Source organism: Seriola dumerili, unplaced genomic scaffold (assembly GCF_002260705.1).
Source record: "Seriola dumerili isolate Sdu_G_001 unplaced genomic scaffold, Sdu_1.0 BDQW01000056.1, whole genome shotgun sequence".
In the NCBI taxonomy this organism is placed as follows: domain Eukaryota; kingdom Metazoa; phylum Chordata; class Actinopteri; order Carangiformes; family Carangidae; genus Seriola; species Seriola dumerili.
This window is the reverse complement of record NW_019174311.1, coordinates 5,801,368-5,817,389: the sequence shown is the minus strand read 5'-3', so window position 1 is coordinate 5,817,389 and position 16,022 is coordinate 5,801,368. Positions and strand designations below refer to the sequence as shown.

Below are 16,022 nucleotides of genomic sequence, written 5' to 3'. Positions count from 1 at the left end.
TCTGCTCTTACCAAGCTCCTCACCAAGGTCTGAGCTGGCAACCCCCACCCTACACACCCACTCCTCGCTTTAGGTAAAGAACAGACTACTACCACCGCTTGCCGTTGTTAATAAGTGCATTGTACACAGAGGTAATATTACGTGTGTTTTTGCCTGGCAGGCTGACTTTCTTCATCTGCTCAGTGGGCTTCACATCTCCCATGCTGTTTGATGAGAGGAAGTACCCCTACCACCTCATGCGCAAAAGTTCTTTTGCTCTGGGGGCATGATGCCTCAGAGGCAGTGGCCCGGGCAGCAGGTGTGGGGGTAGTGCCTGTGCTTGTGGCATGGTGGGAGCGGCGTTGGCGGACTGGAGAGCCCACGCACAGCTTCACCAGCAAGCCGAACAGCTCAGCCAGAGCCCTACCTAGTCGAGATGAAGCTGGAAAACAAACAAGGAGGTCAGTGAGACATTCAAGTCATTTCAAAGGTAATTTAGGACATTTTAAAAAAATAAAATAAATAAAAATAAATATTTTTTAAAAACATAAAAATGGATTGGGTGTCATAGAAAATCATCTCACCAGAGAGTAGCGGTTTTATCTGTTTGATGCGGGTGGCCATAGCTGGGGTAAGTTTGGACTTGGCCTTAGGGTCTGTTGCAGTGGGTTCATCTGTCTCCATGGGAGCCAAGGTGTCCCCATCTAGACCCATGCCTTCCAACAGTCCACCAGCAGATGAATCCACAGACACAGTCTCAGACTCTGCTAGATAAAGGTAGAGGAAAGTGAAGTTGATGGAAAGTGTTCCAGGGACATGGTAGGACACTGCTGTTTTTAAGTTAAATTGTTATATTACCAGTTCTCCTGGAGCCAGAGGCTGTTGTTGCTGCAGTGCTGCCAGATGGCTTCTCCTCTTTGGGCACCAGTTTCTGCATGTCAGCCTGGCCAAACTCACATCCTGGTGGCAGGCTGTTGGGGATGGGCGAGAGGTGTCAAGAGGGTTACAGCTAACCACACATTTAAAATAAAGGGGAAAAAGATAAGAGATTTACCTGTTAGGTGTACAAAGGGACAGCAGCACAGTGCTCTCCCATACGAGAGAGCAGTAGAGCTGACTGAGCTTATTGAGAACACTCAAGCCAAGCTGGGAGCCCCATTGGTTGACAGAGATAGCCCTGATCTCACTCTGTTTAGAAAGAGAACAGAAACATTCAGGGCTGCTGAACCATTGTAAAATGATCATAAATTTGAAAAAAAAATTATCTAGATTAAGTACAAGTAAATAAACTAATTGGCTGCATAAGTATTCAATCTCTTTACAACATCACATGCAGCCTATTGTTAGGTGAACAATGTGAGATCAGCTTTGTGTAATCAAGTGATTTTATGTCATTACAATAGGGGGAGGGGTGTCAATTCTGTTTGATAATAAAATACATTCATATTTACCTGTCCCACTCTGCAAGTATGGACAAACATGAGGATGTAGGCGTGTGCTGCAGTAAGTGCATGAAGAAGGGGCGTGGCACGGGCTGATAACGTGGCGTCGGTGACATGACCCGCGTTGGCCAGTTCTCTGAGAAGCACAGATCCACCAGGCACCTCAATTGGTCTGTGAAGTGGTTCCAGAGATGTCAGGATGCTGTCCAGTTGGCACAGGCCTTCCTGGAGTACCTTAGGCTCATGTGAAAGAGTCTAAGGTGGAGAAGTTGAGGGAGTAAAAAAGCTTCAGTTGAATTCAGCAGATTATAACTGTTATTATTATACATTTATAAGTGATGTATTGCCCAGGGAACGTAGATTAAGTCGTTTGGCTAAAACTGGCACTTTAATATCACGTTTATGTTAATGTGTGGCATTTGAAAAAATCACCACAGTAATATTTCTCTTGTACTCACCAATATGGACTTGCAGACACCTGCCACAGCTTGGCAGGCCGCAGAGGTGGGGAAGTCTATGGGCAAGTTGGGCAAGCCCAGAATAGAAACCAGTGGAAGCAGGCCCTTCTGGTTGACAAACTCCTGACAGTGGTCATCTGTGGTGTTGTTGCTTAGTATGGACTCCACAAACTTCATCTGGAAAAACGTGCATCACAAATCAGTGACTGAACTGAGAAATTACAGCACTGCTCCACAGCTTGGAATAATTCACAACATATCCAAAAGAATACCAAAACTGTCAAACAATCAATACTCACCACGTTCAGAATATAATCCATTAGAGGGATGGGTATCCGCTCCTCAGTGCCCACCACCCTGCAAAAATCCACATATCATCAAAATGACAACTATAGGCTAAAATGTTTGAAATTTAGTCAGTTGACTTGAAAAAATATCAGTCTGTAAAGAGTTGTTGCTCTATTCTACTGTGTTATGAACTCAGCGTCATACAGTTCAAGTGGAACTGACTGTCTGTTGCTCTCTGGTTCCCCCTGCTGCTGGCTGAACGTATGGAGGGCCTCTTCTTCCTCTTCATCTTCACTTGAAGCTTCTTCAGCAGCATGGCTGGAGCGAGCTGGTGGCACTGCCACAGTGCCATCTGCTTTCTGGATAGACGGTTTCTGGCAGATATACTCAGGGGCTCGACCTAGGTTGCAGATCTCCTCCAGTAACTGTAACACCAATTTAGCTTTAATTATCTTGCCAAATCATGTGATGACATTTCAAAGAGTACTTCTTACTAAAAATGCACACTACCTTAATAATGGCAGTAGTAGCATCAGTCTTCAAAGTTGGTTGGTGTCTCATGAGCTCATCTACAGCGCTGCCCAAGTTGGATGCAGTGTCACCTGAAGCCAAACACAGAACATATCATTCACTCAAGCAGGTCCCACACAGGAAAATCTGAACAACAGCACATACGATCCAACTCACCCAAAGGGTCGGAGCTGCGTCGCCGTCGCATGGCAGGCAGGTAGTCAGGGGACAAAAGCACTTTGAAGAGGCGCTCAAACGGCTGGCACTGAACAAAGGAGTGCAGGCCTCTCGCATTCAGGCACAGAGCACTGAACACGTTTGGGAGAGAACCCAACACCTCACGGGTAGCAGGAACCTGGAAAAGAGAAACAATGAAGAACATGCAATAAAAGTTAAAAAAAAAAGGAAGAGGGTGAAAGTGGCAAAGATTAACTAACCAATACTGTTTTCCGATCAAAGCCTCTTTATCAACCTGCACTTAAGAGTGCTAGCTTGCATTGTAACCACTTTCACACAAAATTCCCTGACATGCATTGTTGTGTCAGGTTGCTCACAGTACATGCCAAAATCTGACTTGGGTCAGCCAGTGGACCACACAAACCACAGGTCAGTGTACCAGACTGTTATACTTGCACTTTTAATTTCTTTCTAAAGCATGTTCTTATTGTTTAGGAGAAACACAGATCTAGAACCAGTATAACAAGTCGGCAGAACTTCTGTACACAAGTAGATAATGCAACTCAATAGGCAGCATGAAGGCATGGAGGTTTTCACAAATGATTAAATTAAATTTCTCATGCAAGTCTGCAATACTACAACATGTGTTTCTTGGCATTCACACTACAGAAATGTAATTTGAAATCCATTAAAAAACAAGGGAGAGTGTTTTTTAGAAGACAAGGAGGGGTTCAGGTATGTTTTGATCCATCTGTTGGTGACCGGACGTTATTGCCAGGTGATAATGGTTTCACACTAAAGCTTATAGTTTTGTCAATTTAATTAATACATGAATAGGTCTGAGAACTTACAGGCACAGGACAACCCTTTCACACTGACAGTCAATCAATATTCAAAGCAAATGAAGCACTCAGTGTAAGGTTAATCAATTAACTGTACTATGCATGGAGACAACTGAAACATTTAAATAACAATTAAAATATCAAATTCAGTACATGTGCTGAGAGAATGAGAGAAAGAAAAAATGAAACATAGTGCTGGTCTCTCATAGACTGTCAGAGACAAAAAAATAAATAAACCACAGCACACAGCTGCAGAGCTGAAAACTCACGTCTTTGATGAGAAGGGCATGCAGCATGACATCAGTGAGACCATTATCCTGCAGGGAGGAGAGCAGGGATGGCTCCTGGAACACAAACACCGTCACAACCTCTGTCGCTACAAACCAGAAAGACAAAGACAAGGGTGGGGGGGTGGGGGGGGGTGTAGAAAAAAGAAATCATAATCCAAAACAGTAACAAATTTGCAATGTCATCACATTCAATTACCTTTTTCAGTTGATACGCAGTTTAATAGACATAAACGTTGGGTCCCTGAAACTGAGTGACAGCACCTAGTTCTGTCAGAAGAGTACCTGAAGGGCTTTTCTGAGGCGCTGCTGTGAACTCACCTAAGAGGAAGAGCGAAGGGCCATAGTATTCTGCATTACTGATGATGTGCTTGAGTGAGGTAGGCAGGGACCCATCCATTACTTGCGAAAAACAGAGAGTGCAGATACACACATTAACAGTCAACATTTGCATAATGAAAAGCATAGATCTTGAGGCAACATGTTTAAACATGATTGGTATGATACCCTGGATCTTGAGTTTATTTATAAAACAAGTGAGAGAATGCCCATGACTTACCGTGGCGGATACCATCAGAAAAGGCAGGGTCCTGGATGGCTTTCTTCAAGAAATTTAGCATCGACTTCAATAGAGCTGCCCTCTGAGGGATACACTGCATACCTAGAAAGACAGAGTGCCATTGTGATGACAGAACGCAACAGCGACAAGAGTCTGTTTGTATGTGTGCTGTGTGTACCTGCACGAGGCGTGTTAGCAGCGCTGCTCTGTGCACGGTGGTCTGCCTCTGGTCTGGAGCCAGAAGATGTTGACGGTCCAGGGCTGCTTTCCATGGCAACTTCCGACACTGAGTGAATACATAATTTTGGAAAAAATTAACACAATAGCAGAAAGATTCTTTATAACTTGGCAATATTATCAAATAGCCTAGACTTTAAATTATAGCCTCAACTTATAGATATTCATTTCTGAAAGTGAGAACCTTCCACAGTTCTTAGGAACAGCGACTTACTCTCCATGTCTGTGTCCATGTCCTCAGACTCCACAGCTGCGCTAGGCCTCTGAATCTTTGGCTTGATGACAAAAGGGCACTCTTTCCTCGACAGGTCCACCTCATGCTATGTATACAAAGTGATCGAGAGCGTGATGAAGAGAGGAATAGTGTGAATCCAGAGGTTACGTAGACATTTCAGTGACTCTGTAGCTGAAGGCTGAAGGTGTTAGGAATAGCTAAAGGCAAAGTTCATAACCAACCTCTAGCCTGCAGATGAAAATGGAAAGGCCGCTGTGGGACTGAAAGGCAGCCATGTCAAGGTTGGTGATGAGGTCCACGACCCGTACTGCTCGAGTAACAAAGGTGATTTGGTCCTGCTCATCACCCAGGAACTTAATCACCTACAATGTAAAAGATAAAGTGGAAAACCTAAACATTTTGAGAATAAAACTACAAGTGGAAAATAAAACCACAACATAGTTAGGACCAGAATATACCTTCAGGAGGGCTTCCATCATGCCACAGGAGACAAGGGCTTCCCCCCCAGCATCATAGCTAGCCAAGTGGTAGAGGAATGAGAAGAGTGCAGTGGCAAACTGGTGTGGGTAGGGTTCCATCAGAGGATCTAGGAAACAAAAATGAAAGGTTATCACACAAGCTTCCATTTTAATTGTCATATGTCCTTGTGTATCACACACTTCACTGTTCTTAACAAAACTTTCTGCAACATTCTCACCAATCATTGCTTGTATACAGTTGCGCACCAACACAGGCAGGAAGCCATGGTAGGAGGCAGTGCCAGTGCAGTCGATTATGTTGGAAAGTTTGGGTGTCCTCTCCAGATGGACAATCGAAGTTAAAGTGCGCAAAGATGCTGCCTTGATATCCTGTAGAACAAAATCAAAGATATTATTTCAAAAACAGAAGGTGAAACAGGACTTCACCACACTGTAGCTTTGACACTGGAGAATACACACATTCAAGTCATCTGAAAGTACTTTTGGTCTGACTAAGCAGCAAAAGATATCTAGTGTCAGTTTACAAATACAGTGCTACTGCTAGTGTGGCATGGACATTTAGTATAATGGGACTGATTATGCAGAAAAAGTGAATTACTCCCTTACCACAAGTTGTTTGTCTGTAATCTGTAATACATCCACCAGCTCCTCTATCAAGCCATTATACAGAATACTGTTGGCTGACTCTTGGAGTGCATTTGAATACACTGCACAGAAACAGAAAAAGTCATCAGTTAAAACTTGGGAGTAAAACCCCTTGTCACTTTAACTTAAGAAGGCAGCTTCTACTCACCCAGTATAGAGATAGCATGCAGTCGGGCCTGAACAGCCTGCAACCTCTTCTTGTGATTTGAGAAACCATGGGCCAGTCGAATATGTGTGAAAAGCAGGGTCTGTTTGTCTTTAGGGATGTTGTACATCGCTGTCAGTGACTCCATGATCTCAGATGGGCTCTCTGAAATCTGAGAGACATAGGACACCATGTGTAAGGTGAAGAACCCATGATGTTATAACCCGACTGTTAGTGATATAATTCAAATCCAACTGTACCTTGTCAAGCTGCTCGATGTGGATATAGTGTAGTGTGTTACTACTTGTCTGCTGGTGAAATAAAGAGTTCAGAAAGGATTAGGAGGAAGTTGAGCCATCAACACAACAATGCACACATATTTAGTTTTTATTACATAATCATTGCATAAATAAATATCTTTGTCTTTACCTTCCTCTCTACTTTGACCTCAGGACCGGGTTCAGCATAAAACTCAAAGTGCAGTGTGGTGGCACTGGGAGGGTACTTCTGTGCATGGACCAATGGGGGGCAGCATAGTAAGGAAAGATAATTTATAAATGGTAGTTAATTAGTCTCAGTTGACAGGCCTTATTTATAAACACAAAACTAGTTGTGCTATAGCTGTAGGTAGTCAACACAGACAGTTATTGAGCATCACTGTAAAATTCTCACCGTCATGGGCAGATCCCTGCAGCATTCAGCCAGACCAAAGCCATTCTCCTTTCCTCCCCAGCTCTACAAAAGAGAACACAGAGACTAAACAATACAGCTCTTTCTCTTGAAGGACAGCTGGAATCATGGCAAGAGGAAAACAATGGTATTCACTCGACCTCAGCCAGGTGTTGCAGACGGGCCAGTAGAGGCGTTCTTTTGTCAGATCCCAGTCTTGTGATGTAGTTGGAGCGCTTACTGAACACATAGAGCAGGTTCAGCACAGACAGGACCACCTGCATGTCACATGATGCTAACAAGGTGGTTAAGTGCTGTAAAGGGGATGACAATGGTAGATAAAAGAAGGTCAGAGTTAGTGAGCTATTTTAGTTTTTCCACTGTGACATATGTATAATCCAGAAAGGCAGAGTATTGGTTGAAAGTGTACTAAGTGCAAGCCTACCTCTATGGAGCTGTAGAGGTGCCTAGAGAAGCTATACTCAATGAGCAGGGCTGTGAAGTTGAGCACTGCCAAAAGCAGGGCTTTGAGCTGTCCATTGTCGGGGCGGTCACACACCAGCAGCCATGACATATTCTCCACTGTCTGGCCTGCATCACACAGGATGCCATCAAAGCGGTCCAACAGATCCACCCAATGGTACAGCTCACACTGTTTAAGACAGACAAAAATCATTTTCAGTGATCAATCAAATGAATGTTAAATACCCCAGACCTTTTTATTTTCCCCCAAAACATAGTGGTAGTGCTTTCTGACTATGAGAAGGTATATGATAGCAAGTCCAACCCAAGCATATGACCGATTTTATAATGCCGTTCAATTTATATTCAGGATGGTTTCAACATTTGGTTTCGTTATCTCTGCATTTGCTGTATACCTGCTCTTCTCAGCAGCCAGTTTTATTCTTTATTTTTGACACTTTTTGATGGAGCAGAGCCATTATAAGCAAAATGCTCATAAAAGTGGGGCAACAGTAATTACTTGTTAAACAATCAAGACATCATGGTGGGCAAGCAGTCCAAGCGTGAACCCACATAAAGCTGATGAAATTAAAAAAAACTTTTCCTCTGTGTTCCAGCTCTCCATCTATACTAAAGCTGCATTTTCACACCCCAAAACTGACCTTTTCAAAACTGAGAGTTAACCTGTGATCTCTCATTTTAAATGTCAGTAAAGCAGATCACACAGCATAGCTGTCATCATTGACCTGTATTTATGTAAATTTTTCTGACAATGTTGCAATCTTAAGTATGATTTGCAGAGCAGCAACTTGACAATGACTACTGACATGTATTGATGAGCCACAATTAATTCACCATTTCAGATTGGTTACATTGTGAGACAACAGAAAAACATGTACATGAGAACTTAATAGTGAATTTGGCAGTACTGAGCAGAGGGGACTGAACGAAAGCTCAATGAGCTGACACTCAGTGCAGGAATCAGTATGTCTCTAGCCTGTCCAGTCACAGCTGGCTGAGGCAGGAAAACTTTGTTGTCTTTTGCCTTCTCTTTGACCCCTAATTTTAAATGTCAAAATAGCCGATCACACAGCAATGCGTTTGTCATTAATCTGTATGATACTGTCAGGCAATGTTGCAATCTTAAAATCTAAAAAAAAAAAAAAAAATCTTTAAAAGTTATTATTTGTGAACAAAAAATTGTGAGAATGGCTATTGGTAAAGATGCAGTATAGATTACCCACAATTAAATTAGAAAATTAAATTAAATTTCAAACTCATTTTATTAGCCTGTAATTACGGCACATTTTTTTCAGCCAATGATGCAGCCACAAGCAAGTATGCACCATTTTCAAAATTAGGTTTAATCTAGATGTAGTCCCGTGCAAAATTCAAGAGAACAATCCTTTAATACACCTCTTATATCATGATATTTCACATAATCCTTGATCAGCGGGAACTCTGACATGACAGATACACTGTTATACACTGAGTTCCCGAAGAAAAGAGAGAGGAAAGGGCCTCTCCCTCAATCTTTTCTTTGGGGCTTACCTTGCCAATATTCCAGGTCTTGATGTGCTGCAGTTCAACCAGCAGTTGCTCATCACTGCATGCCTTCAGCTTCTCTATAAGTATCCTGCAGTCAGCAGGCTGTTGGAACACAAAATGGTTAGTCAAGCAGAGTGCATGGACCACCTCTGCCTCTTTCCTGTTAGCACAGTATAGCACGCTTTAGCAACAATGTGACATGGCCAAAACATTAAAATTTGCATTTCCTCTGTAAACTCACAGTACGGGGGAACCCACAATATTTTTATCCTATTTATAGAAGCCTTCACAGTTTTGTGATCTGCTCTCCTTTAATGCAATGTCAAGAGGTGCAATTGCTGTGTTACTGCTATGCAAACTGAAAATGTCCCACTGCTGCTCAAATGCTTACCACTGCTATGACTTTTATTTTGAAGCATATACAGTCAGTAGTAAGTACATCCTTATTGTCACCAAAGTGAGAAACTAACTGCCTACTCCTTGTTTTCAGTAGGGTTTTGGGATTCCATCATTATGTATGGGAGGAATGGTAGAAGAAGCAGCCTCAGGACAAAGAGGTTTAGGTGAGAGGCTTCTATTGCTATTTGTGCAAATGTCAAACACATCAAAGTAAGCAACCTTTTACCAAGTTCTCCTATTATGTAGAAAATCACATGGGTTGCACTTCTATTATGGGCCCCTATCACATTTGGTCATAGGCTACGTCCACACTAATACGTTTTCATTTTAAAGCAGTGTTTTAAAAGGGAAAATTATCTCAGTCCCGACAACCATTTTAGCTCTGTATCAGAAACAATCTTCGTCCATACAAGCACACCTGAAAACACGCACATAAATGACCATTCATGTATACTGAGCAAGCCGTAGTAAACAGGCAGATTTCCAATCAGGGAGCAACCGTGGGTGCCTACATCATTGTTTGCAAGGTCTGTTTTTGCCCATCCAGACTGCAAGGCAACCCAGGAGTTTTTGAACTAAAACAGGACCAGCAGCATTTCCAAATTTCTCAGTTTTAGGCACTTGAAAACTCCATAGTAGTGGGGACGCCAGGCATAAATGTAGCAAAAGAGATGCATTTAAAAACTAAAACGTAGTAGAGTGGACGAGGCCATATTTAAGTTCATCCTGGGTATCCCAATTATATGGAAATTAGGGACTATTGAGGTTAAGAATGATCAAACAGCAGTATTGTGCATACTCACAGCTTCCGTAGGAGTTTTCTTTAACTTGCTTCTGTCGACCTTCATTGTCGATAATCTCTGTTTGTTTCTCCTGTTAAGAAATTTCCATGTATATTAAAAAAAAAAAACAACACTTGATATTGAATTCAGTGTTATGTTTCACAATTACTTAGATCTACAATTTCCAAAAGAGCCAAATAATGCATGTTAAACATCTAAATACTGTAAAGCCAATGAGATACAGAATAAATAACTGAATTTGTATGCAGCATGAATTGTGAAATGTACTTACAGAAAATAATTTGGCAATACCCACTTAACAGCATGTTCCAGTCACATTACCTGTAAAAATGATGGCAAAAAAAATAAATAATCAATCTAGCAATAGTGGCCCACATGGCATAAAACAAACTTTAAAAAGCAGTGTACACTGGGTTATAAGATACATCAATCTCAGGAAAGTATGGTTTAGAAGAAGGCTGTGGGTAGAGCTGTAAATTAATTGGATAGCAAACAGGTCATAACAGGCCATAATCAGGATCCATAATCAGGATGCATGACAGTGCATCCTGATTATATGGAGATTATTACATGATGTACAGTAACCACACATGGCAAAATACAGACAATCACAAGTCAATCTTGCATTTTTATAAGAACCTTCTCCACTATCAATCTAGGGTAGTGTGTATGCCTATTTTACTTTAAGACCTTGTAGTAAATACCAAATGACTGATTACAATCATTTAAAAGGTGATAACGATAATAAATTTGTGCCGGTTATCTAGCCAGGTCTGATCATCACAAAGCAGACAGAGGAAGAGCAATGGCTAGTGTCTAGCGAGCAACATACGACACAAAGTTAATTAAATTAGGTTAGGCCCCATTAAATTACCTAAAACATTTGTCTTACGTTTCAAGTACTTGGGAATCAAATATTTAAATTAAACAAATTGCTGCCTCACTGCTTGCCCTTCGTCAACTAAAGTGACGCTGACAGGTTAAAGTTATAGCTACCAAGCTAACAAGCTAACGTCACCCTTGCTAGCAGCATAACGTTATTTACCTAATGTTAACAAGTCACTATACATATGTAGGATTGCAGTTACTTGTCACAAGCGAGACGGGTTTGCTCGATGGGTGGCTAGCAACACGTCTGGCAAGACAAGATAGGCTGGGAAGCTCAACGAACTGAGGAAAATGATCGGTTATGTTTGCTGCGGAGTTGATGTTAGCACCTGACCAGCTAACACGTAGCTACCGGTAACGTTAGCAAACGATATTCTCCTGAAATACTTCAGAGCATTTGAATACCACCAGACCGTACAAAAGTCAGCCAAGTCACAAACAAGTCCTGTGTGTAATCAATGACAAACATCTAAAATGTAGTTAACCAAAAATCAGGCAGTTTTAACCATTTGTGCCACAGCTGTCAATCCAGATCTCATAGATTCACCATGCTGTCCTGACCTGACTCTTGACTAATTTAGGTCGGGGCTGCGCAGGCCGCAAAAGAAACCCGCACTCCCCACTCCTGCACCATTCACGCTTTAAGTAAAAACGAAACTGTAAATATCACTCGGTGACTAGCAGCAGAAAGATTGCTGTGTGTCAAATACCTGGAACAAGCTAACGTTACTCTGCTAAGGCTCGGAGCCTTACCCTGGTTCCTCAGCTAGACAGTCGTAGCACGCGCTAGCTAGCAAGCTAGCTACCGTTAGTTGAGTAGCAAGCAGAAACGCATAATAACTCGCTGAATCATTGTCGGATGGGTCTAACGTGACACTGCGAGTTTTGTTTTCAATTTTCACTGAGGTAAATTGACTACCGGTTGCCGACTCGGTAAAGAAGTTGTTCATCCGTCCATTGTATTATTTTTCAGAGTATCCGCGCTTGTTTCCATAGCACACAGGCACTAGCTGTTGGCAGAGTCATCATGACTCTGGGTAGTGTGCAAAAAGTGAATAACGTTACGGCTGAGAATGAGCCACTGTTTATCGATGCAGTGCATATTAATATAGGGCAACTGGCCTTCTGTGAAGAAGAAAAAAAAAAAAAAATCACAGTAATTTTGTATGCCGCCCAAAACCAACACAGGTCTTCAACTAACTACATCCACAATATACGACCAAAAACACCACAATAAAAATGAATTTAACTACATAATCCTCAAATTTATTATCATCAAAATCCACCAGGTACGTAACTGTCAACCTCACCATAGGGGCCTGCATTTTATATGTGCATCACAAGTAATAAACAACTGATTGTGAACAGTGACCCAAAATTACTTGTGTTTAAATAATGAAACACGATGAATTAACACAGATGCAGTATTTGATACAGGTGTAAAAAGTAAAGCCCATATTTTAAGAGCATATTTACTAAAACTGGAGCACACTTCATTATGGCTAAACCAGGTAATAATGGAGCAAAGAGGTATGTAGCATTCTGGTTCTTATGCCAGCCAGTTATAGCTCACTAGTGGTACCACTGACGAATTCAAATGTTGATAATTCTTCAGTTATTTCACTAGTTCTTTTAGTTTAGCCACTGTGCAATATTGCCTACCCCAAGTAATCAGTAAACAAGAATTGCATTTATCCTCCTTCAGCCAGCCTGATAAATCACCATAAAACAACGGCTATCTAAGGTGTTTTGGAGTTAACATGTCAACATTTTTAAGTGAACAGTTTTATTTGGTAGACCATAATGCTCATATTACCCCAGAATTAAAATTGAAAATAAAATTACCAGAACAGTGCCTTGCAGTATGCCATATGTGATTCACTGAAGCCCCTGAAAAACCACTTTGGGTTGCTGACAGTTCAGGAATGTCAAGCAATCTGTTCTTTCAATTTACATATATATATATATATATATATATATATATATATGAATTTCGTGAACTTTCAAGATTCTTCTGTCAACACATATTCTGTGAATATTCTTCCAATTATTTTAAAATCATTATTTATTTTTCCAGTCTTCTTTAAGCAGATCTTCCTTTATCTGATACACCAAACACTTCATTTGGCAATGTCTAATGTTTTTCCCTAATAGTTTTCTCCATTAAATTAATTCACATGTCCATTATTTGTATGAAAATTAAAAGCATACATTAAGATGAGTAGGACTCACTCAATTAAAGTCTCTGGATTATCATGATTGAATTATAATGATTGCCATGTGTTTAAGAAATCATGATGCAATATCAGTTGATATTGGCTTATCACAAATATTGATATTGTCTTGTCAAATTACATTACTTTTTTTCAAAATAATGTTCTGGTGCTATGAGAAGCACAAAACCTGTGTCACTGAGCTCCATTGTACTGAGGTGAATTACAGCTGATAAATGCAAATCACAGTAAATCTCACCAAAACCATCTCGATTGATGCGTAAGACCATAGGGAAGATAAGAATAAGTAAAGTTAAGGCTGAAATTATCTTTTTATTATTGAGGAATGTGAAGAACCTACCGCTAGTTTGAGTTGCAAAATATTTCAGATATACCTAATTTAACTACCAGATATATATCTTATCTATGGAAAAGGCTGGAAAATTACCTCCCCTTGTTGTTATTGTTTATTATGTGCGATAAATGATATTAACCCTAAGTGATGATTAACTTATTTTGTGGGATGGTATAGACCTGGAAGCAAATATTGATGGCAAATCACTGTAACCCTTATGTATTACTGTGTTTCACTAGAACAGTTTCAGTCAATGTAGAATATAGGTTAGTAGTACATACCAGAAACCGCTTTGGTTGAATAGCTCCACCATTGTCATCCTTGGCTTGCTTTGCAGTTTCTTTAAACTATCTGAAAACATATAGAAAACAATCAAATCAGATATGACAGGATAAGAAAATATAAGCAACTTGATCATTGGTAAACCACTTTACCTGACAGATTTACACTTAAGGTACTTAGTGTTGGTGAAAAGGGTAAGCACTTATGGCAACTGTGCAAACCCAACTATATTAAGATATAATACCATTCTGTGCTAATACTGTTACTGTTAAGACATCAACCTTATTCCCAGTGTTTGAATTAAAAAACTTTCTCTGCCATTGACAGTTAACCTCACCTCAAAACCCCTCTCTATTTTCTAGCTTTGAAGTCTGCACGATTTCCTTGCTGTTTTACAGTTACATGTTATTACATGTTTGCAGAATTTCTTTGAAATTTTGCAGTGCTTCAGCATGTATTATTTCTAAGCATTATTCAAAAACAAACACACTTAACTTCTAAGTTATCAAATTTTGTAATCATAGACATTGTGCATCTTCAGTATGCAGATTATTAATTCTTAATTAGAGGCATGGACTAGAAACCTATCACTCCCAACCAAGTTTAAGTGATTGTCTGCCACAAAACTAGGCTGCTCAATTCAGACCTGCTTTCACTATGCATGTGCATGACTTGGACAGGTCAATCAGGTTGACTGTAAAAGTCTGCAAGCCTCATTATGAACAATGACAGTCAGACCTCAGCAGTGCTTTGTTTGGAATTTCAGGCAATCAAAATCACTTAAACATCTAGTAATTAAATGGTTGTATTTACAATCACAAAATGTAAATGAATACATACAATTAACTGAGGTGATTCAACTTTGGGGTGCATGCTAATTTTTCTCCCAGACAAAACATTTGCAGGCCACTTTTCAGTGTCTGTACCTTCAGGTTAGCTTTTGCTGTCCACTGTTCAGTCTTTGTTTAATACAGAACAAATCAAAACAGTATGCAGCATTCTTTGCTACAAGTCCACTCCTCCTGTTGTTATATAATTAAAATGGTCAGTTTCTGAGAGGATGGCAAGGACCAAAGGGGATGCTGACAGGTACCACAGATTCACTTTATATAGTTTACATTAAAATTGTTTTGACTGTTTTCATTAAGAGACATCCCATTGCTTTCAAAGACTCAAAGCCTATGGAACAGCCTGTTGTTACCGCTAGTTATGCATTTAATCTACTACGCCTCTCTTGATAATTACATCCACAAACAACAACGCGGTATTAATGTTAATATTAGCTACTGACGTTATGAACAGCTCAGATCATCATCTGCATCCGAAAATACAGTAACAGCCGTAGCATTACAACACTCCTTAAATCGTTTATCACTCCCAAATTAGCTAAGTTAGTTGCAACCGTGTAAAAATCAGCTCACATAGTTTGTCAAAATTATTAAGGCAGCGGTCTACGCAGTTAAGGCGAACTCAACGGTGGCGCTAACGTTAGCAAAGTTAAAAGCTAGTTAGGTGACGTTAGCTAGGTTCACTAGCAGTTTAGGCTAACGTTTGTTACTTCGCCTCAAATTCCGCTCTGACGGGTAACGTTAGTATATTACGAAAAGTCACATCTGCAACCTGACACATATTTTAACTCTCACCGCTTATTCTCGAGGAACGAGAGTAGTCATTGAACGAGGATATGGCTTTGACTTGTAGTTGTACAGAGGCGCACATACCCACACAGTGAACATAAGTGTGTGTGTATGTTTGCGGGTTTCGCGCGAGGCTAGCTAGCTAGCAGTGAGAGCTCCGCACAATGCTCTATCAGTGGAATCATGGCTAAATTAAAAATGGCGGTTTACACAGCAGAAGATTCGTACTTCACCCTCAAAAAGACACCAGTTTTGTGGTCTCGGATCCCATTGAGGATAAGAATACTCGATGGTAGTCGTTAAGGAGGGGGAATGTATGCCACCAGTTAGCTAAAACCCATGTCAGTAGTCTGGAATAAGTCCTTCTGCTTACCTCGAATGCGTGTTACATTTGCTTCTCCATCTTGCATTAGCGACTGGTACGGCAGTTTGGATCTCGCGAGAATACCTGCAGCTGCGTTTACCAGGGCACTCCCTTGTAAT

At 40.7% G+C, this 16,022-nt stretch overlaps 1 protein-coding gene across 1 annotated transcript in view; it reads right to left on the bottom strand.

Annotated features, from left to right (window-relative positions):
• The window catches only part of huwe1 (HECT, UBA and WWE domain containing 1, E3 ubiquitin protein ligase), a 41,941-nt gene extending 25,983 nt beyond the window's left edge, over positions 1 to 15,958 (bottom strand). The window contains exons 1-29 of the mRNA XM_022741744.1: positions 15,913 to 15,958; positions 13,902 to 13,971; positions 10,436 to 10,485; positions 10,165 to 10,234; positions 8,966 to 9,064; positions 7,398 to 7,604; positions 7,114 to 7,266; positions 6,956 to 7,018; positions 6,713 to 6,790; positions 6,544 to 6,591; positions 6,287 to 6,455; positions 6,100 to 6,200; positions 5,712 to 5,862; positions 5,473 to 5,600; positions 5,236 to 5,376; positions 4,994 to 5,099; positions 4,721 to 4,828; positions 4,543 to 4,644; positions 4,305 to 4,385; positions 3,966 to 4,072; positions 2,855 to 3,032; positions 2,678 to 2,769; positions 2,390 to 2,592; positions 2,179 to 2,236; positions 1,880 to 2,056; positions 1,431 to 1,676; positions 1,034 to 1,167; positions 838 to 950; positions 564 to 746 (exon numbers count right to left, since the gene is read on the bottom strand). Coding sequence (XP_022597465.1) covers positions 564 to 746; positions 838 to 950; positions 1,034 to 1,167; positions 1,431 to 1,676; positions 1,880 to 2,056; positions 2,179 to 2,236; positions 2,390 to 2,592; positions 2,678 to 2,769; positions 2,855 to 3,032; positions 3,966 to 4,072; positions 4,305 to 4,385; positions 4,543 to 4,644; positions 4,721 to 4,828; positions 4,994 to 5,099; positions 5,236 to 5,376; positions 5,473 to 5,600; positions 5,712 to 5,862; positions 6,100 to 6,200; positions 6,287 to 6,455; positions 6,544 to 6,591; positions 6,713 to 6,790; positions 6,956 to 7,018; positions 7,114 to 7,266; positions 7,398 to 7,604; positions 8,966 to 9,064; positions 10,165 to 10,209 — 3,271 coding nt within the window. The 5' untranslated portion in view covers positions 10,210 to 10,234; positions 10,436 to 10,485; positions 13,902 to 13,971; positions 15,913 to 15,958. The remainder of the gene's footprint in view (positions 1 to 563; positions 747 to 837; positions 951 to 1,033; positions 1,168 to 1,430; positions 1,677 to 1,879; positions 2,057 to 2,178; positions 2,237 to 2,389; positions 2,593 to 2,677; positions 2,770 to 2,854; positions 3,033 to 3,965; positions 4,073 to 4,304; positions 4,386 to 4,542; positions 4,645 to 4,720; positions 4,829 to 4,993; positions 5,100 to 5,235; positions 5,377 to 5,472; positions 5,601 to 5,711; positions 5,863 to 6,099; positions 6,201 to 6,286; positions 6,456 to 6,543; positions 6,592 to 6,712; positions 6,791 to 6,955; positions 7,019 to 7,113; positions 7,267 to 7,397; positions 7,605 to 8,965; positions 9,065 to 10,164; positions 10,235 to 10,435; positions 10,486 to 13,901; positions 13,972 to 15,912) is intronic.
• Positions 15,959 to 16,022: the final 64 nt, after the last annotated feature.